This window comes from Hippichthys cyanospilos, chromosome 1 (genome assembly GCF_059441005.1).
Source record: "Hippichthys cyanospilos isolate Australia breed blue-spotted pipefish chromosome 1, RoL_Hcya_1.0, whole genome shotgun sequence".
Classification (NCBI taxonomy): Eukaryota; Metazoa; Chordata; class Actinopteri; order Syngnathiformes; family Syngnathidae; genus Hippichthys; species Hippichthys cyanospilos.
Genome location: NC_142369.1, coordinates 30,227,182 through 30,250,585, shown reverse-complemented (window position 1 = coordinate 30,250,585; position 23,404 = coordinate 30,227,182). Strand labels below are relative to the sequence as shown.

Below are 23,404 nucleotides of genomic sequence, written 5' to 3'. Positions count from 1 at the left end.
ACCCTGTATCAAACCTACTGGTTTCGTCTGCTAGCTGGAGACATGAGTGGTGAATCTTGCACCTCATTTAATTGCGTTTCAAGCCACGGCACATCTTGGAGCCCCTATGCAAATGCGCAAAGTGAAGGACGCAATGTTACGCATCAATGATTTCTGTTGCCCATGCATACCACTTACTGTATGTGCATTCCTAAATACATGGTAATATAAAGTGACACAGCCTTATGAAAAACAAAAGCATGTTAATCTGTGATTCTTTGCTTTCCCCCTTTTCTTCCAAAGGGCTGAACCAATTCTAACCCGAATGAAAGAGGATCACACCCGCATCATTCTGCCTGCTATAGACAATATCAAATACAACACCTTTGAGGTGCAGCAGTATGCCAATGCCGCCCACGGCTACAACTGGGGGCTCTGGTGTATGTACATCATCCCTCCGCAGGAGTGGTTGGACAAGGGCGATGAGACAGCGCCTATCAGGTGAGCTATTCACCAAGTGAACGGCATACATAATAGATGAGAATGTTTGATGAAATATGGATAACTGAAGTTTGAGACTCATTCATGTGGGTAACCATCAAACCAAAGGCCCTCTTTGGACCGATGTGCCACCCAGACACACAAATAAATAACCTTTTTGAAAGCTGTCTCATTAACATGATAAATACATTTACCTGAATGCAAATGACCGCAAGGCCGCAGTGATGCTGCATCATTAATGTATTTGGGTGCCATTCAAAAGCCAGCTTGGATCATATTGTGGTATAATCCTTTATTGGATCATGAATACTATAAAAAAGTGACTTAAATAAACTTATTTAAAGTCTTATAGAAATGAATCTGCGATAATGGTCAAACATTTCAAAATATCTCATAAGTTTCCAAAACTGTGTGCATAGAGCTGAATAGAAATGAATCACTTCTGTAAAAATTTGGCCTGAACATTTGCCCCAGTGGCGCTGAAGTGCTTTTGTCACGTTATTATTTATGTAGAAGAACTCTTGTTTGTAACATGCATCAACACTTCTGATACGTAGGAAATAATATGCATATATGTGTAACGGTTTCATGAATGATTTACTGAATGATGAAGGAAGATGGATTAAAAAGTCACAGTCTAAATCTGCACCTGCACTACAATGATATTTTTCTCCTTGGCCCATGCCAACTCCCGCACAATGTCTTCTGGAAATCAATAAAGTAGTGTTTACTTGCTAACCCTGCTTACAAAAAGAGAATCTGTGATGAAAGCTTTCCGTTTAGAAGTGAATCGATCTTCTTTAAAAGTATATCGGGAGAGCCTGTGAACGGTCCCGACCAGTTCATAATATGCTTAAAAAGCAGTTTTACTCTATACCTGTGTATGATCCCCTCCCCAGATTAGCTGGTGTCCTTTATCATCAGAGCAACGAACTATTATAATCATGTATTTTATTTTATTTCTCTTCAACTCTGTAACTGATTTTAAATGTTGGACTTGTAATAACGGTATGTGAAGCATTTTGATTTACATTGTGTATGATATGCACTACATAGATCTGAGTTTCTTTCTTTCTTTTTTTTTTTTTTACAAATGCATGACATTGCTTATCTATTGGTGCACATCTAAATGTTAAAAAAAAAAAAAAAACTTTTGAATAATGTGCGATGTTTGTTTTTTGTTTTTTTTTTAGTAGTAAATTCTATGTAGATACCCAGTATCAGTATCATGTAGATACTCAGTTTTTTCAATATGAAAACAAGAGAGCACAGCAATTTTTAAACTTGATTTTTAAATGTTGGTGAAAGCGTTAATAAAGAATGGTTTTCAATACTGTACTATTAAAATCAATACTGCTGTTTTGAAAACCTTGTGCCAAAATGTGTGCAGATCTCTGGTAAAGGTAAATTCCGACATCAGGAAGGATTTTAAAACAAAAGAATTAATAGTGGCCATAATATTTACAATGCATGTTTGTCCATTCAGTTTAAGGTGTCGCAATCCACATTCAGTTATGAAGAGTAGGAACATATTCTGGGTCAGTCTTGTGTTCTATTGATATAAATCCTCCACTCACTCTCATAATAATATGACATGACTTGGTTACCATGGCAGCATGGCAGACCCATTATCAAAGTAGATGCTGGGCAGTGACGTAAACATCCTCAAACCCAGAGATGCACAACTAGATTACAATTGATGTTTGGAATTAAATTTTTACAAATTGAGCAAAAGGGATTCCTGAGGAATACAATTGAGCATCCGAGTGTTATAATATGAAGCCCGATAGCATTCATATATTATTACAAATTTTTTCCTCATTAATTTTACTGATCTGTTCTACGTTTACCTAGGTTTGTCATATACAACAGATCAGCTAATCTTTCTGAAACCATAATAGTGGGTGAATATGGAAAATATGTATTCTCATTTAATGGATGTCACAGTTTAAGGTATGCAGTTGAACAAAATGGGATTTTGAATTGTATCTTGTTAAAAGACAATTCTCTGAGAAAAATATGGCTGAGGAAGAAAACACAGCAGTTGTCTAGTTAGCGTGTTGGGTCTGTGACAGAACAGAGGTACAAATAACACTGGATTTTTTTGAGGTATATGTTAGGTGAACCCTGTGAAGAGTGGTGCGATCCAGAGCTGGCAATGTATTCATATCAAAGCTGAACAGTTGGGTGCTCAATGTTCTACAGAAAAGAATGCTATTCGGCACTAAATTTTGTTTTAGGTTCGTTGTCAATTCTGAACTCAGTGGTACAGAGGAAAAACAACTCAGGTCATTTTGCTCATATTCTTTCTGCTGTTAACTGAAATTCTTTGGCTAAGCTGTAAACATGCACCACAGTGTCTTTGAATAATCAACTCATGATGAGATAAAATTCACATAAGTATTGTTGGCTTACACCTAGAAGCCACAATAGTAGGCAAACCTGCAAGATCTAGCAACACATTTACATTCACACAAAATTCATTATCTATACTTGATCAAGCTAATATATCACCAGTGAAGGGTTATAGTTAGGGTTACACATGTACGGTATATAGTGGATACCCCAATGTGTTTGCAGCAGGAATAAAAAGAATTTAAGGAAAACAAACTCAATCTTCATTTTAGATTTTCAACTGTTGTGGAAACGGCTTCAAATGACTTTTTAGCTAGCCACCCTAATGTAATACGATATGTCCCTCCTCATTTGCCTTACTGTGATTGTGCCTTAAACACATACAGTCATGCATTAAACTAAACATCGCTGAATACTTGATGTTGACATGTCGACTTCTCTCCACCTCAAACTCATTAAAACATAAGAATTATTCCCCCAATATATCCCATAGGAAATGTTTCGCCCATCACATCGAAAATTGGTGTGACCATTCTAATATTTACACCTCGGTTGAACTGGGCATAAGTAGAGATGTCCACATACATTTTGAAAATAATTCAGTACGTTGAGAGTAATGCATTACAAAAATAATGTAATTGCGTTACTTTTTTGCTGTAACGCAGCAGTGTAATGCATGACACACAAAAGAATAGTAATATTTTGCTCTATATAAATGAAAGTAATGTAACAATTTACAATGTATTTTTAGCCTGAAAGTGGTGTTTTGTTTGTTTGTTTGTTTGTTTTCCTTTCCTGAATTCACCAAAAATAAAGCGAGACGGAAGGAAAAAAGTCCGGGACAAAAGGTTTACTTCCTGTAATTAGAATCTACTACAGCAGAGATGAATGCAGATGATATGTTGAATATAGACAAGATGGATATCTGCCTAATACTTTCAGTTTGTCAGAGATAAAGACAAGAATATATTAGTTAGGTACAATGACACCTAAAGAACTTCGCGAAATAGCATTAGTAATTTGACAAAACATTTAGAGTGTGGCCATAGTGAAGTTAGCTGAGTGAAAACAAGGAGGATTGAGAGTGGGAATAAAATAAAGCAGGCACGATTCGCGTTCTCTCGTTCAGGGCTTCCACTTCGACCTCAAGAGGTTAGGAGACTCGTGGCGGAGTATGTCGAATTCAAAAGATATGCTGCCACTTTCCACAGTGGATTTTCCAGCATTTCGAATCTAGCAATAATCGCAAGGTAAGGCAAGCTAACACCAATCTTCACTGTACTATCGCTTTAGTCTATAAATAGTCAATGGTCAATGTGTATTATGATGAAGCATACAAAAACTCACGTTAAACAGTACATTAAACACAATACCAAAGATATAGATGAGCTGCTAACATTAGCCCCACCGAAACCGTCTATTGTACTATTTTGAGCCTTAATGCTACCTGTAGGTTGTCATAGTATGCACAATGGGAACCCTGGCTCCTGGTTGCGTTGTACCGCTTGTTACGCCTATGTGCTATGCTAATAATGAGTCAACACTACGCCATAGTCCGGAGTATCATTGTTATATCAAGTAGAAAGGAAGAGTCTTTCCCTAACCTAGCCGACTGAACTTGAATTTAAATACTTACATTGAAATTGTGGAATTCAGTAATTGTTTCTGCCTGAAGCATAAACAATGCATCCCTATACTCTGAAGCTAAGTAGTAAAGGGATTAAAATACAAAAAATATTTTGTATCTTGTCTTAAAAGGCTTACAACACAATACAGATGATTTATACGGTTTTTGGGCTAACCTTCCACTGGATGTGTAATGAGCGTAATGAGCTACATTTAGAATAGCAAATCCATATTTACAGTTACAGTATGTTAGGGAAAGCAACTTAGAAGTAATGCAATAGTAGTGTAATGCCTTACATTTCAAATATAGTAATATTTTAATGTAAGTAATTGCATTGAAATGACAGTAATAAGTAATAAATAATGTATTAGAATTTTGAAGTAACTTGCCCAACAGTTATTAGGGTAAGCTATTTGATGCATATGCTTGGCATTCAGACTGTCCCATGTGTTAGTATACTGCTATATCCTCTGCTCTCATTATTTACAAACATACACAGATTTTACAGACATTTTTACACGTTGCCTCACTTGCAGATTCACTTTGTGGGACCCATGTGTAGCAACATTGACATATTAGCTATAGGCCTGTGCACCAATAATTATTTTCAGTAAGGCAGTGATAGACTGATGCAGATAAGACTGGCCAATAATGAAACAAAATTCTTAGACCTCCCTGCCTCAAGTCCTATGGCCTGCTTGGGGAAAAGTGTGATTGTTATGATTCTGTTATACTTCAACTTTTCAGATAAAGCAAGCTATGGGCATGGCAAAGGTGGTCCATGTTTCTCAATTGGCAATTTGCTGGTTATGGACAGGTTCCCTCAAGGGTAAAGCATTTCAGCTATGTGGATTCCTATTGGAAATCATTCACCCACTTGTTCCACAAGGTTTCTTCCCATCAACAACAGAACCTGTGTGGCCAGCCAGTGCCGTTTGAACACAAAAGAAAAAAAAAAACAAAAGCCTAAAACCATGTACTTGCAATCATTTTACTGATTATTCATAAGACATTCCCTTCGGCCACATCAAAGCTGGAACAAATTAAGAGGGGCCCAGAGGTTAGACTAATTTAATTGGGTTCCTCCTATGAATCGTGTGTTAATGTAAATGGACAGACTGATGTTTGAATCATTTTTGTTTGCACAAAATAGATGTTTGCAATAGTATATGTAAATGGCATGCCAGAAATGGACTTTCTGTCTGTAGGTAAATACATAGACAATTGCACAGTAAGTATGTTCAAAATGTTGACTTTAAGTTCGATCATGTTACTAGAAGCAATTTAAAGTAAACCAAAATATTAAAATGAAAATAATATATATATTAATTTATTTATTTATACACTCTGTCATAACTCTAAACAGTAAAGTTTTTCACCTTTATTGCTGCTTTTCGCTTGTACTAGTTTTACCCCAAAACATGATAGTTTCACCCTATGTGGTCACTTCACAAGGCCACAATTCTAAAAGATTTTTAAGAGAAACCTCCTCAAGTTCTGGGAGTGCAACCACACTTAGCGGTAAGTACCAATATATAGTGCCTATCTTTGTCTCACTAATCATAGGTTTTAACCAGGTTGAAGGCATCATGCCTCCCTGAACAAATTAAATATTTCATGTGAAAAAAAAACGAGTGAAACGATGAGCTGAATTAGGGGGACCGACTGGATAAAGCTTCTCTATCAAGTACAGTTTTATTGTCATTATGAAGAAGGATTTTGCACAGAGGTGGCACATTAAGCTCTAGAGAGAAAAAAAACACTGTATGGCTCAACCGTTGGATAAAGAAGCTTCCTAACTTCCCGGTTAAAAGATTTATAAATTCCCTATTATAAATGACCGAGCAGTCTAACACGAAAAGGTTGAAAAAACAAAAACATCTCTCGCCATTGCCAAAACTTAATTGATAACATTTTGTTTTGTTTTTTAGTCTTATGCATTAGATTAATTTACAAAGACTCTAACAAGGAGCAGTTTTGCCGGAATTATAATTAAACTTTATTAGTTTTTATTAGCAATATGTTTCTTGTTTTAGTTTTTCCCGCCTTTTTTGTTTTCGTTATCTATAATGACCTTGGTGTCTACAAACACATGCAAGTACATTTACATCCCTCACTTGCACAATAAACATCAGATGCATCTTGGAGTTTCCGTGCAGGCACATTGAGGACAGAGAACCCAAACCCATCTTGCTAAAATAAAATGGCGTGCATCAGCGTGGCTTGACTGACAGGTGACCCCCACCCTTATCAACCCCCTGATCCCAACCGCACACCTTCACAAACATTAATATGTGTCATTAATTGAGAGAAGAAGTAGGGTCTGTGTGTGCGATGAATTGGCCACCCCTGCCTTGACTGTACCTATTGACCAGGAATCAGCACAGATACGCTGAATATCAGTTCACCACCCGCATTCCCCCCTTGTACAGCACCAGCCCCCTCAAGAAACCCTGAATATGTAAGTAAGTATATAAGTGTGCACTGAGAAATAGCCCATTGTATATGAACAAACATTCAAGAATTCTTCAAGATTGGTCACATGACATTGGCACTCAAGCCTCCTGCGTGATTGCTGAAGTACTTGCATCTTATCTGTGAACAGGTTAAGTTTTTGTTTGAATTTAGCGTAGAGTCAAGGGAAGTGGTGTTTTTGTGAGGCTATGAATAGGACAAAAATAAGTAAAGGAAGCAATAGATGTGGATAACAGTTTAGACTGTGCAGTGGTTTTATATTCTAATGATGACATTGGTCATAGTCAGAGAGATGGTTGCGTGCCAAAACCTCAAAAAGAAGTGGTCACCCATAGCAGTGATGTCCCGATTAACCATGGCATTGGAGATTAGAATCCTCCGGATTGCCCTAACACTACATTATTACCATGATAATGGCATGCTTCTTGTTTTACCTGGGAGACAAGAAATATTTCTTTAATTAATGTATTTATTTATCTAACAGTTAATATATTCACAAAATGCAATAAAGAACAGATTCCCATTAGCATTGCTGACCTGACTACCAGGCATAATATTCATTAGTGTCTAAAACAACATGCTAAGAGGCTTCAATGGGGAGCTTATATGAATATTAAAGTCACACTTGATTAATATATTATCTCCGCGGGTCACCAGGTCAGCAACAAATTCAGCAAATTCATCTAAATAATAGGGGCCAAAGAGACAGTGTGTAACTGCTCAGTAAATTTGCATTAGTGCTAATGAACGAGAACAAAAATGATTTGGAATTAAAACCTTTCTTAAACTGGCCTTCCTTCAAAGGGAACACACTCATTTCAAATTGTCTCTTTTGATCATTATGTGAGTGTATCAGAGAAGCTAGTGTTTTTATATTCCTGTTTTTATCCTTATGTCTAACCTAATTGGCCACTCTAATTTTCCCTTCAGTGCGCTGGGCCAGGTATACCCATTACCGTGGTTGAAATCACATATGGGAGTCACCATTGACTATGTGGTGCGTCAGAAGACTGATGTTGTGTGGGCCGATTTAATTTGAGAGAATTGCAGGAGAGACAACCAATAAGATGAGCTATGCCACGAAAATTGTGTGCTTGAAGTTTCGAATTAAGGAGTTAAATTGATAAACAGTGTATCTTTATATATTATAAAAATAGGAGATTGGATCCAAGATTATGAAAAGAAAGGCAAGATCGAAAAGCCACTTGTTCATTGCAGTCCAGAAAAACAGGCAGATGGTCAACAGAGAACGGCTTGCCAGCTGAGACTCAGGAGACAGGGAGCAGCTATACAGAACCCAGTCAGGGACGCAAGTCTGTTTAGGGGCACTCATGACACTTACTCTTATCTTCACATTGACATATTCATATTATTTATTGACAGTGTATTTCATAGATATGTCAAACTTGGATTACAAGAGAATAAATACAAGATACAATACAAACAAAAATAATATTGTTTAAAAGTGCAATTCAAGTAAGAACTATCAGGTCATGTGTCTGAGTTTCACATTGACACGTTCCTAATATTTGTCATTATATTTCAAGTATAATTAAAACTTGGTTTAAAATAGAATTTATACAATATAATGTGCAATACAAGCATAAATAATATTGTTTATACGTTTGGTGCAATGCCCTACATTTGACTGGCAAGCAGACCAGTTCAGGGTGTGCCTCGCTAGTGCCCACTCAGCTGGGATAGGCACCAGCATGCCTGTGGCCCTATATAAAATAGATAGATGGATGGAATGCAAGTAAGCTCCATCAGGTCTCGTGTCCCATTCAAGTGGCACAGTGCCAACACAGTATCAATACAGATTGCCCATGTGTCGATACACTTCACAAGGGTTCATTAACCCATCACGGCAAAAAGGTAAGTGTGAAAGCTTAGCATGAAGACGATCCAACACAGGAATCATTGCTCAAACTACGTCAAAATGGTACTGTTAAACAATCAATATGCTTTTATGATAAGACACTGATCATGTTCATGATTTCTGACAATACTCAAGAAACAGCTGTAGTAAATATGCAAATCAAGTGTTCTGTATTGTAAATGTAATAGGTACAGTATGTATATTTGTTTGTAAAATGCAGGCAGTGCGGTGGAACAGTGGTTAGCATGTATGCCCCCGAGTTCAAATCCACTATCGCTCCGGCCTTCCTGTGTGGAGTTTGCGTGTTATCCAGCGTCCTCCCACACTCCAAAAACATGCACCACAGGCGTGTTGGACATATTCAATTGTTGTTAGGTGTGATTGGGTGCATGAATGGTTGTTCATCACTCTGTGTCCTGCAATTGGCTGGCAACCAGTTCAGGCTTTCCTCCGCCAACTGCCCGAAGTTCGTGTGGATAGGCACCGGCAAGCCTGCGACCCTTGTGTGGATAAGCGACTCTATAACACGGATGAATGTTTGTAAAATTCCTGGAAAATCACAATATTCTAATGCTCGTAAACCAGAGTGAACTGGCTTGAACACGCCGACTCTTAATACTGTAAATTAAATCACAGTAAAATTTAACATTTATTATCACAGTTAAATATGTCATGTCAAAAAAAAGACTCCATTACAGTATATATAAATTATTTAGGGTAAGTTGAGTCTAGAAGGAGTAGTTTTAAATAAAAGGTAGTCAATTTATGTTCAGTGAATTCCATAGACTAGTTTTTAATTTACATTACAACAACAATTTATTAATTGCTCTCTTTGTTTTAATAAAAGCCTGAACTGTTACTTTACAAAATGCACTCCCATTAAAGTACTCTATTGGCAAAACTAGTCCCTTTTATTTTAAGCAGTACTCTTGACATTTGCTTAATGTAACCATTGTAATGAGGTCACTTATTACTTTTGAAATCAAGTAATTAGTACAGAAACAAAGTTACTTTTTAAAGGTAACTGTGCCTACACTGTTCACGAACTGTTCTTTTCGCTGGCTTGGTATCTGTTCCGGTGGCGTTTTATTTCTGTCCTGCATGGTGTGTATGATTGCACATTGGAGACACATTTTCCATTTGTTTCTTCTTCATTCGTGTCCAGCGGCTTTTTACACATGGCAGGCATCGAAAGATTGCTCTCGTTTAAAGTCTGAACAATTCTAGGAGAATTGGTTCCACTCAATGAGTTTACCCCAGTGGTGGCCAGACTATTTCAATTTGTATATTCCAAAAGTGCAAGTGCCTTTCTCTTTCTGATTCATAACACATTGTTCTTCTATTTCATGACTGAATTAGCAGTCATTTCATAATATTCTACATTTTCATTTTTTAAATTGGGGAGTGGTGCGAAGATACATACTTGCGTGCTGTACCCTATAAGATGAAGCTACTCAGCGTATTTTTTCAGAGAATAGAATATAGCAAGCCACTTAGAGAAAAAAATAACTGTTGAGTGCATTGAATGAAGAGAGTGCCTTTTATGGGGCTTTGTCCCAAAGCACTTAAGGATGGACCTGACAGATAATAGTGGGGTAAAAGAAGCCTAGGGACTGTTGTTGAAGTGGGTTACCCCACTTTTGTTAAGAATACTCTCAAATGTTTGCTGACCATGCTGACCTGAGGTCATTTCTAGGTTGTGCTACTTTTTAAAGTGATATTATGCACTTCGAATGGGGCGGAGATGTGACATGTTGTCAAGAGACTATCTTCTCTACCTTCGATAAAAATCAGTCTATATGTACATTTCCATTCGGTTGTCAATTACTTAATTGGGGAATTATGTTTATAACTCCTTATTAGTCACATGTTCTGATGTCATTGCTCAAATAAAAGGTGGCTAGATTCTATTAAAAGCGTTTTGTCTCTTTAAAAGTCAATAATAGAAATAAAAGGAATTGACCACACTGCCCTAATACCTTTTTAATGGAAGTGTCCCAAAAGTAGGACACCCTGATCATATTTAGCACAGTGATTCTGTCATCTCTCTATTGCAGAACCCCAGCAATGATTGGCTGCTCTTTCGTGGTAGATCGTGAATACTTCGGAGAGATTGGCCTTCTGGATCCTGGGATGGAGGTCTATGGAGGAGAGAACATCGAGCTTGGCATGAGGGTAATGACGGATTCACAGCAAAGCTGACTTGAAATCAATTCATTTTGGGAATTTTGAATAAAACAGTGCAATATATCCATTTTAATATAATGAAAAATGTCAAACAGCAGCATTCAAAGTTATTTTGTCTCAAATAAAAACCTAGATTGGGTGCAGACCTGCTCTAATGCTGAAGCATTGACAGTAACAAACCCTAATTCCAATGGAATTTGGAAAGCGTCTAAAAGAGGGAAAACCAAACCTTTTGAAACTGAGTTACTTCTTTGGTACTAATATAAAGCGCAACTAGTTAAATACACACTTCTGAAATCAGTAATCAAAGTACTGTATCATAATGTTATATCCAGGTGTTCAGATCATTTTTTTCATGGGTTAGTCAGATACATACCAGGACATTGTATTAGGTATGCACTCTCTCTTTCTTAAAAACAGCCTTCCTCAATAGCCTTCTCGGCGTCGCTCCCATATTAGCAGCATGGGTCCTCGAAAAGTTTTATAACTATGTAACACGTTATTTAGTATACACCTTTTTTCACATTTATTTTCATTTGTTTTCTGCTCTCAATGGATGTGTTGCTGTTTGGTGCATTTGATTGACGCGCAGACAAGAGAGAAAGCGAGAGAGAGAGAGAGAGAGAGAGAGAGAGAGAGAGAGAGAGAGAGAGAGAGAGAGAGATGCAGGGGAGAGAGTTGTGGTCTAGGGTAAAAAAATTTTAAAAAGTCTTGACTACATTGACTACACACTGTACGTGTCCTATTTGTGCTATTTAGCAGGGAAACCACAAAATTGTATATTCATGACTTCAAAGCGTATGGAAACCATGACAGTCACTATCGCATATCCGAGAACCCTTTTTAAGGCTTACAATTCTTCCAGTTATGGTTTGTTCGGGACTCAGTTTAATTAGTCCAAGGATGTCAAAGGAAAATTCTCCACCCACTGAAAAGTAACAAGATAAATAACCTCCTTCACGTGAATGATAACGCAGCCCCGACAGCCAGTCCAAGCCACTTTACTAAACAAACAAATAAATATCCTCAGAACAGGAAGACATGGAACACGTGTGCTTACCTTTTAAAAGTTGAGGAGAAAACTATTACATAGAGCTTGCATTTCTTCTGCAGTTTGCTTCTCGATTAGCTTATTTCTTAGCTAAACATTCTGCTACATGCACATGCTCTTTTCATACTTATCAAATAAAAGATGAGTGAAAATTTTCAACCCTGTATCGAATGCACTGGTTTTGTCTGCTAGCTGAGTACCCGGGCAGTCAATTTTGCACCACATTTAAATTTTGCTTCAAGCCACGGCAAACCTTGGAGCTGCTTTTCAAGGGGAAAAAAATGTTCAGCTGAGGTTGTTGTCATGGGTAAGGTAGATTACGCAGACATGCAAAGTAAACTGTATAACAATACACATCAGTGATTTCTGTTGCACCTGTGATGTGCAAACATGGTTATATCGATTGTGAAGAAACAGATCATGTTAAAGATGTCAGGCAATAATTAAGAAACTGTGTACCAGTTATGTGCATACGTGGTTATATCCTTGATTGTGAAGAAACACATAATGTTAATGATTTCAGGCAGTAATTAAGATACAGCTGTAGCAAATATGTAAACGTTTAATATGTAATATATTTGTAATTGTTTTTGTTAAATTCCTGGAAAACCACAATGTTCCTTCACTTGTAAGCTACTGTATTTACAGAATAGGCCTGCAGGTTACTCGAGATGCTTGGGGGCTAGGGCACCGCGTTGGTGACCCCTGGTACAAAACATACATGTAAACACGATGCAAAGATTTGCGAACCCTTTTCAATCCTTCTTCTCTAAAATTCACTAAACCAACGAGGTTGATCCAGCTGATCATTATAATTGTTTTTGTAATCTTTAAATAAATATATAAATAAATGTAATCTTCAAAATAATTAATCTTTATTTTGAATCTGGTGCTAGCAACAAGTTACAAAAAAGCAGTGATGGTTCCATAAATACTCAATAAACACCTGTTTAGAATGTTTGACAGGTGAACTTTTAAAGTGGAAACCTTGAGTGGTGTCGCCAAAAAAAAAAAAAAATCTAATTCATAAATTAGCATTTATAGGACGCACCCATACATTTGGCCTTCATTTTCGGGGAAAAAAATCAGTTTTATATTTGGGGAGCTGAGGTATATGGAGTTTGGTTAAGGATATTACCATGTGGGCTCGGGAGCATTTCAAATTGAAATTGTAGGTTAACAGAATTGCTTGCTACATCTACAAATGCAGGTAAAAATTGTACCACGCAAAGAAAAATCCAACAACGCCCGGAATGTGAGATGGACTGACAAAAAGTGTGCAATATTGTGACGAGTCCACATTCAGTTGTTCACTGAAAGCATCATGGTCATATCCTCCGGGCCAAAAAGGAAAAGAACTATCTGTACTGTTACCAGTGCAAGCTTAAAGCCAGTATCCGTGATGTTTTTGGCGGGGTGTTAACTTGCGTATGAGTGATAGCAGAAATGCTGAAAAGTACATCAGGTTCTGCTGCAACAAATTATGCTTATCATGCAAGCAAGATCTTTGTCAGTGCATAACCCTGCTTATTTTATAGCAAAACAATGCCAAAATATATTGTACATGTATTATAAGTGTATAAGGCTGTCCTGCCAGTAGTCCAAAACTTTCTTAACTTTATGTATTCAATTCAATATACAGTACAGTAGGTTGAAAATAATTTGCGAATCATTTTCTGTTAGCATTTTACACTATGCCCCAACATGATTGAAAATGAAGTTTGTAGACATACTGTATCTCATGTATGGTTTTGTTAGTCATGAGTGATTTGTTCAAAAGAACGAATCTTTTGAGTGAACTGATCATTTTTCTGAAGTTCCTTGTTCTTCCCTCTGTTAGGACCAGTCAACCAGCGTCAGCCGCGACTTTTCTTTGTGCATTGTAATACCATTGGGGTTCACAAACACGTCAATGAATGAATATTTGTCTTTTCCTGTCAATTCTCACTGATCTGTTTACATCTTGCGAACGAATCACTGGCTACATGTAGTCATATGTGCATCATGTTAATAGTGGGGATCCCCTTAGTCCTGTCCCTCCAAGAATGTGATGCCAGGAGAGCACGTATGACCCCTGGGAACATGTTTGACATATTGGTGCTCGTCTATGAATTTTCTAGCTCTACTTACATTTCTTATCATTTATTGATTTAATTTTATTTTCAACACCAAATGGTTCATCTGGTCAAAATGTTTCTAGTTTAAACAAGATAGATAGATAGACATAGACAGATCCTTTTTTTTTTTAATTTGAGGTACTTTAATGCACTTTATTTTTTTCTGTTACAGACTAATTGATCACCTTTATAAACCCTTGGTTGATTTATACAGAGTTCTTCTTTTGTTGATTTAAAAAAGGATACATTTTACATACATATACATTTATAAATTTTATAGATAATGATTTGATGGGATCTTTTCGCTTTCCCAGGGGAGCTTTACAAAAAATACACACTTGATACGCACTTGATCGTACGATAATACGAAGAGTAATAGTAATGGGTTTCCTCCTCGCTCCAAAAGCGTGGCATAATGCTGAATCAGAGTTTTTTCCCCCATTTACTTACTCTGCGGATATATCATTAAATTCGAGTTACTCTTCAGTACGTGGAAAATGTACCCCCCCCCCCCCCCCCACACACACACACACACACACACACACACACACACCACCACCATGTTGTTTTGGTCACTTTGGTGAATTTTAGTACTTTGGTATTGAAGAGACCCAGATTTCTAGTAGACAGAGCATATACAAAACACAAACTTGTCACACTCAAGGAAGTAACCCAAAAGTGTTTACATGACCATATATTCAGGCTAGAAAAGGGATAACTAAAGGGTCTTATTTGTGTTTGTCAAAACAAGAACACTAGCTTATTTATGTTAATGCATGTGTTTACATGGCATTTAAAGACCAGAATATTGCCAATAGACCTTTTTTTTTAAAGGGTTATTGATTGCATGAAAACGCAATCAGTGAGTGAACATGCTGCAATTACCAGTTCAGTATTGAACGTGAGAGTCATGATTCGCCAGTAAGGAATGACAATATTTCTACTTTCTCTATATTACCACTTTATGAACCACCACTCGTTCTTCTCTCAGCGATAAGCACTCAGAGAATGGAGGATTGGATGAATCTTTTGGACCATCCTTTTAAATGAACCAATTGTACTGATTTGGTACACTTAAAAGACGGTCATGCCATCACTGAGAAGTGTCGCTTCTGTATAGACATGGAAAAGTGACAAGTTAATATTTAACACAGATCAGCTTAATTTTTTGAACATCAGGACTTTTTTCTATAGTTCAAATTTGATCTGTTCTTTCCTTGTATACAAAAGACCAGAATATGTGAATCATTAAATATTTTAAGACACATGGTTTGATACTTTGCATACCTAAACAACAATTACATTCTTTTTTCTTTTTTTTCAACTATGGCAAGGATGGTAATTAAACTTAAATCAATAAAAACATTTTTTGTTGAATATAATGAAGCAATAAGGTTTTGATGTAAGCTAAATTTATAATTCATAAATCCTTAACTACGAATCTAATATTTGAAAGCATATATAAAGATATATTTAAATATGATTTCATTTGTAAAATGTACATATTTGTCACAGCATTCTCAAAGCATTTCCTATGTTCCAAGCTTTGGACTACAACATAACAGATACTAAAACCCAAAGGCATCAACAGAAACCATGTTTAAAATATGCAGAGTTAGATTTCCAGAAATTGAAGGATATGTGGAAAATGTATTTCTATGCAAATTTACAGCCAACCCAAAGGCTCTATTCCTGCTATGTGCAGTTGAATTTAATGCTTCATGTGAGGCAAAGACATGAAGAGCTCCTTTACGTTTTGACAATCAAAATCATGAAAAGTCTTTCAACCTATGCTTGTCACATGTGAAAGAGATATTACTCTTACCATGAACATTCCTTGAATATAATCACTACATGCCATCCATATGTTCTCAAGTACAAGACAACTGAAAAATTACTTGTAGAGGTTGGCTGGTTTATGCCTTGCTGACAATCCTCTTTTTCAACAGCTTCAGTGAAGTGATGTTTGTGGTTGTTGATTACCATTTCAGCGACAAACACTCTATTCCAAAGAGAACAGATGTTCCTTTACGTCGAAAATACCTCATAATACACCAGTTTCACATGTCCTTTTGATTGTCACTGTGATATTATCGTAGTTTTAATGCACCAAGGACCCCCGTGGTTACCATTTTTTTCCCATTCAGTAAAGGCAATTCATCTATAGGAGAAAGATCACTTCAAAGACATCTGCTGAATTGCGTTACATCAACATTTTTTAACAGTGTGATGTGCTACTGTCTTCTTTTTTTTTTTAACACAACTGTGTAATCGATTACATGTGAATATGCACATTTGCTGGTTGCATTTGATTCATGTATCCAACAAAATGCAATTACCTATTCCTCATGTGTGTCTTGACTGAAAAACTGAAACACACGCTGCTGAAATTGTGCACGTTATCATCTGTACATGCTTGAAAAGCGCAGCAAACGTCCACTTGATTTGGTTGTTTCTATGGCAGCTAATGGAATAAATATGGGCTTGCGGTGAGTGCATATCTTCACCTGGAAATCCAAGCTGTCTCAGGCAACTCATTACAGTGCAAAATGAGAGGAGTTGCCATTTGGGATATCCTTGATTGACAAGAACAAGTTAAGCAATTAGCCAGAATAGTTCACAATAACAAGTCTGCACAAACACTAGGTGAGTACGGGGGGCTGATGAAAGACAGGGTCCATACAAGAAAGGATGGTATTCATGATTCATCACAAGATTCTGCTTCTGTTGCGTGTTCTTTCCAAAATTGCTCCAGGAAAGAAGGCACTGCACTCTTTTTGAGTAAAAGGCATCATCCTATATTGTTTTGGGCTGACAAATCAAATGCAGTGGTCTTAGTACTGCATACTTTAATGGCAAGAATAAGCAACTTCAATTAAATAATAGCACAAAGCTTAGACTGCACAAATTGACTAGATAAGGACTCATATCCAGTGGAACATACCTAAGTGGAAAAAGCATGAATTAGGTTTCAGACATGCTTGTAATTTTTAAAAATCCTCATTGTTCTGAACATTGCTCTTAAGGCAAGGCACCATATACAAAGATAGGTTAGCAAAAGAAATTGAAACTTTCAACTCACAGTTTATTGTGAATTGATCTTTCAATTAATCTCTATTCGGTGGTGTTTGATGAAATTAGTACATTTTGTATCAAATTTCCCCTTGATGTGTAAATTTTTAGTGTAGTAAACAAGACTGCCTGGTTGTGACAAACTGACAGAGACAGATTTAAATATTATTGTCAAGATTGCCAATCGTGTTCAAGAAGAAGTGTAGGAGAATAGGACTTGAGTCTTTTCTGACTTTGAGGACATTAGCCAGCACTCTTTTCATGGATCTCATGGGTGAATAAATGCACAGTTAGTACCCATCCCCCCCATATGAAGTTAGAGGGATGCTCCTGTTCTGTTAACCAGGGAAAACCCCAATGTATTTTAGCAGTGCCTGACGGGAACATAAATCTAACTCTGGTCGGCGCTTCTCACCGTGGGCAACTCTAGAAGGGACAAGTCCAGCCCCTCTCAAATGTACTGGTACCAACGCCCAAGCTGTATGTCAAGGTGAGTCAGGATAAATCTAGTAGGAACTTCTCAGTCTTGCAAACCAACTGCCAGAGAGGTGACATCAAAACCCTAAAAGTGTTTCTTTCACCTGGGACTGACAAGGCTTCTTTCCACCTTTGGCCGGCACCCAGTTGTCTACAATATCAACTCCCTCGGTCACTCCTGCAGTTGGAAAGGTGGGAGGCCTACAGTATATCGCCTGTTTTGGTTACAGTATGCCATGCCAGGTCCCCATGGGCGTAGGGCTGGCAATCAGATACTCACCATCGAGCCCCACCACCAGGATGGCTCCAGAAAGGGGCCCAGAGTAAACTATATCCATTTATAGTATACAGAATATCATGTGCTTTGTTTGGTCACTCACGTAAAACTTGTATGCCATGAGTGACTCAGCAAGTGGCATATCGCACTGGACAACTAAACCTCCCAGGATTCATTGGAAAACACAAGCCACAATCAAGTAATGGCTCAGGGAGGCCAATCAACAGGGACGTGAGGCCGAAACCTTCTTTGTCCAAATTTGGCAAATGTTGTTTGATTTTCACTGATCTATACCAAGGGTCAGTCCAACCATGTCCTAAAAATGCAGTAAATGCAAATCACCACATGAGATTCAAGTCAAGAAAACGCATTAGCTTGTAAATTAAGCAGAGCAAAACTTTGCTTTTTAATAGGAATTTGGTCCTTTGTCTGTTTCCCATGTGATGTGGTTTTGTGTGAAAATTGTTTATTGGACTGTGACTCTGCATTGAGGTGGAACAATGACTCTCCAATTGCGGAGAGTGTGGGTAAAAATGAATCGACGGCCCGACGGACTGGCAATTACAGTTTAGTTTGGCTTGAAAAATAAAAGATGGCGAATTGAGGATGAGAGAAGGGAGCCTTGGGCACCAACAAGTGATTATGACGAACCAGAAAAAATGTATAAACATTCCCATCTGTTCTCACAGCTAAGCCTGCGTTGCTAAAACAAAACAAAAATGGAAAAGAATTCTCGGGGTTTACATCACACCTCAGTTATAATATATTATTAACAAGTAATGTTGAAATAACATTATTTTACCTAATATTATTGTTTTCCTTTGAGAAAGTATACATTAGCAATTGCATTGCTCTTCTGTGTGCTCTTCTGCATAACACCCTGCATCAGCTACCATATATTTTTCACCAGATGAGTGTGATGAGTTAGTAAACATTTCTTCAAGCAGTACACAAGTTCTGCATATGTGTGTCATTTTAATAGTTCAAACATCACAGATATTAGAATTAAATATACAAACAATAACAGTATTTTCAGTCTTCTATTGTTTTATTATACGTTTTATTGTACAGGGTGTGTGTGTGCGCGCGCGTGTTTTTGCTTTTTGAGTACAAACGGTGCTTAGGTTATTGAGTTATTTACATTTCTTTGTTGTTTTCTTTAATGTTAATTGGAAAACAATGTTATCCAGAGGCATATGTTTAACAATTGCATTGACAAATGATAGTATTTATAGAAGCAGTGGGGAGTGTGGGGTGCAAAATATTTGATTATTTTTCTGAGGCTAGGATGAAACAAAATAGTGGCGACGCACTGCTACATGCATTCAGATTCTACAAAACAATCCTTTGTCAGGGACAATTTCAGTGTTTTATTATTCTGTTGTAGATTAAACCCAAAAAATTCTAGTTGCTCGAAATATATTTGACATTATTTGTGTGCCAGTTAGATTCATGGATTAAAGACGAATACTGCATAAGGTTAATCATGTCTGTTTGACAAATGCAATTCATGATTTTAGCTGAGCTCACTGCTTACGACTGCTGATGATACAGCTCTGGCCTTCAACTCATATAGTCTGCAGCTTCCTGCAGCAAGAGCGCCGACCTTGTGAAGGACAAGAGTGTTGCTCTGAGGCGGCAATAAACCCCGGCCATCTGTGGACACCAGCCACTCTGGCAGCTTCTAAATCACCAGCATGCCTGAGCACATGAAGAACCAAATGATAGTGGGCACTGACCATATGCGAGTCACTTCCAACAAGGCGCGAATTAAAAAAAGCTTATAACAATTCCTCCATTACATTTAATTAAGAGGTAAGAGACACAACCAATTATTGATAATTTTATTCCGCAATAGCTTGTGAGAGCAATGCTGAGTATACTGAATAATGATTTGACTTTTTAATAGCAAATTCCTCTGCTGCGATTCTGTACTCCCCCATTGTCAAGTTTCTTATTGAATATGGTCTCAAGAAACCGAGAAGAAACGACCAGTTAATGGTTGTATTATTTCAAGTTTTATCTGGGCAGACGCCTTAATTACATCCATTTGAGGTTTTGGATCTTCTTTCAAGTCTCTTATTCATGATTCTCAATTGATTCTTTTTCTTACCATGCAGTTTGAGCAGCAACATGGGTGGAAGCATCTGCCCTCCACTGATGAAGGGGCAGTAGCATTAGATATCGATCCGGCTTTTGTCTTTTTCAAACCCTGCATTATTTAGAGGCTGGATCAATCCTTTCAAGCTTAATGGACTCAGTTTTAGTTACACCAATGTTCATTATTGTTGTTTGATTCACATGTTTAACAGGGAAGTAAAAGCGGTTGAAATAGACTCAGTATAGCTATAAAAATTGTCCATGCACGACTTATAAGATATCTTTTCCTCGGTATTTAATGGGGCTTAATTCCAACAATCGTTGGGTACTTAATTAGGTTCTTCGACGGAACATAATTGTTGCGTAAGAAAATTTCAGTGCAAAGATGATGAACGATAGTAAAATCCATTAATTTTACAGTATGTATACATTTGACATGTAATTTGCAGTCATATCAAACCTTTGGACATTGTACATGGACGTGTGTCTGATTTCTCTAACGTACTACAGAATTTACTGGATGGGTCTGGTCGTGTTTCATCCAGATGGGATGTTTCGATTTCTCGCCAGTGCCACAGTAACCAGTTGATGCTCAATGGGGGTAAAAAATAGGGTGGTTACATGTGGCATAAAATACAGCATAAAACCTGGGCCAAAACCATGACTCCAGTTTGCGGAGAGCCATGATGGAACAAACTGAAACGTTCCAATGGCATTTTTTTTTCCGATTAACCGAAATAATGTTGCGTTACAATGTAGTTGAGTTTCTTTTTAGATTAGCCCAAACATCAGGATAATAATAATTCTTTCAATAAATTGATTTCTAATTTGATTCAGAGGGATTGTCCCATGCTGTTGTCATCCTTATGAATGAAATACGGTGCTATCCACCACACATGTCTGCTGGGCACAGAATTTGCTTGCGCCTCAGTCATTTCCAGCAAAATCATGTTGAACTGCTTTTAGCTGCTCTATGGTTTGTCTCTCTACAGGTCTTAATGTTTAAACTTATTGTATTATTTGTTTTTTAAAAATGTTTTATTTTTTTCAGGATGGATAGAAGTAAAAAAGGGTCATTTTCCTTGCTGATCCAGGTTGTGCAAATACACGCACCTTGAAAGATATTTCTGACTTGAATTATTGTATGTTACATCTATATCGCGTTTATATTATAAAATAATGACAAGGCCTTACTGGTTCTCATTGTCTTTTACTAAATTCGTTATATACAATATATTACACTCGTATTTACAGTATATGATCCTTTTTTCTCCTTATATAACTCAATTTAGTCCCTTCCAGCATCGCCTAATACGATCATATAATTACCCCCGTCAGATGTGGGACCGTCTGAAAATGTTGAATGACCTCTCCAGGCAGAGGGTATGTGAAGGGTACTTGCAGACACTGATTTTGCTCCTGCAGCCAATTAACAATCATATGAAGGACAAGAGCAGCAACAGATTGGAATTCTCTCTTACAAACAACAGGACCTCTGTGTAATGCTTTAGTATATTGTCCATCAACATGCCTGAAAGACCACATAAACTAATGGTATAATGAGCTATTACTTTTTGTAATGTAAGTACAGTATTGAAAATCTGAAAGGGATGGAGCATACCATGAGGATTATGGTGTCCTCTGCAAATAGATTCTATCCCAGTAAGGAAGTATTTTTAAACATTACTAACGACCCGAATCCCAATTGAGTAATTTTGTTGTGCCGTTTGCCTACTGCTCCCACTGGGTGGGTGAAAGGGCCAAAAAAGAATTTATGTGACAGTGAAGAACCTTTACCTATTTATATATAACTGTTATGAACCCCGAGCAGCCTGTCTGTTCTGGAGGAGGTTCATCTCATTTTGAAGATGTCCTTAACTTTTTTTTTTTTTTTTTTTTTTCAATATAAAGTGTGTCTGACAAACCGACCACCCTCCTCCTACAACCCAATACTCCCTGTCACCTGGTCTGATGCATTTACCCAATTTGAGTTTCTGGCTCTTTTTGTTTGCTGGAGATTTTGGGTCACTTGAAGCCCTCAGGTTTTCCCAAAGATGTTTCCCCACTGAGTTTTTTTTTTAGTTTTCCTGCACTAGGGCTTTCTGTAGTTTTATCAATCGTAGTCCTTGTGAATTTTGGACCCATTTCCAACCTGTCACTCCTTTTAAAAACCCGGAAAAGATAGTTCATTCCTAGTTAAAGGATTGTCTAAAATGAACACAGCATCCTCTTGAGGTCTTCCAATCCAGTTTTACCATTTTTCAAGTTTTTAATTAGATCTTTTTAGCTATCGACATCAATGAATGTGTTTTCCTTGTGCTTTGAGATTTAACTGTTATCTTTGGCTCTGTGGACCATGCCATGTTGCTCTATTGCTTGGAAGGGTGGGTGGACATTGGAGCAAAGCATTGGCGTAGTGCATCTTAAACATGGCTCAAAGGACAGGACACTCTGACTTTCCTAGGGCAACTCAGTTTCACACTGGTTTATGGGGTAACATGGGCTCAATTTGAGTTCCCCTTTTATTTTCCTTACTTTTTCTTCCACTTGGCATTGTAATTAGGAAATATGGAATTGCTTTTTACTTTTATGCAGACAACACTCAAATTTGTAGTTATGGATTGCTAACCTCACTGGTAAATCCGTTAGCTGCTGAACTGACTGTTCCATTGACTGTAAAAAAAGTCAATACACTCACCAGATACATCAAATTGTTCGCTCCCCATTCTCCATGGCTGCTTATTTTTGGCTCAATCCTGGCAGGTATTAAAAGTGGCAATATTGTCCAATATTGTTTTCGTTTGATCAAACAGTGTGCTGTGCACAGGTTGTGCTTGTGCCACTGCTTACGTGTGATGCAGTGATGAATATATTGATAACTGGCTGTTTTGTGGAGCCCTGGGTGACTACAACCAAGTGGTGATATATTTTTTCCTCCATTGATCTCAGATCCTGACCTTATAATCACCTGTCCAGACCTTTGTGTATGACTGCAGTACATTCTTAAAATTGATTGGCTGCCACATGGCAATTTGAGATAAAAATAAATAAATAAATAACTGAAATTGGAGTGAACAAACATGGGAACGTGCACATTTTTAGTGTGCGGCCCTGCATCCCATAACTCCAAATGCGTCATGGCAACTGCATTGACTATATAAAGTACAGAATCACCCAAACCGAACATGTTTAATGTGTTAGCCTATGCAATGCACACTGATCAATGACATGACTTTAAGATGTTTTATAATGAAAGTCCACATTATTTTTCTCATATGGATTTCCATGACATTCGTAAGTCTCGATG

At 37.4% G+C, this 23,404-nt stretch overlaps 1 protein-coding gene across 2 annotated transcripts in view; it reads left to right on the top strand.

Moving 5' to 3' along the window:
* The window catches only part of galnt9 (polypeptide N-acetylgalactosaminyltransferase 9), a 70,338-nt gene that overhangs the window by 32,424 nt on the left and 14,510 nt on the right, over positions 1 to 23,404 (top strand). For both annotated transcript variants that reach the window (XM_088424815.1, XM_088424826.1), the window contains 2 exons: positions 283 to 480; positions 10,874 to 10,991. In XM_088424815.1, the coding sequence (XP_088280941.1) occupies positions 283 to 480; positions 10,874 to 10,991 (316 nt within the window). The remainder of the gene's footprint in view (positions 1 to 282; positions 481 to 10,873; positions 10,992 to 23,404) is intronic.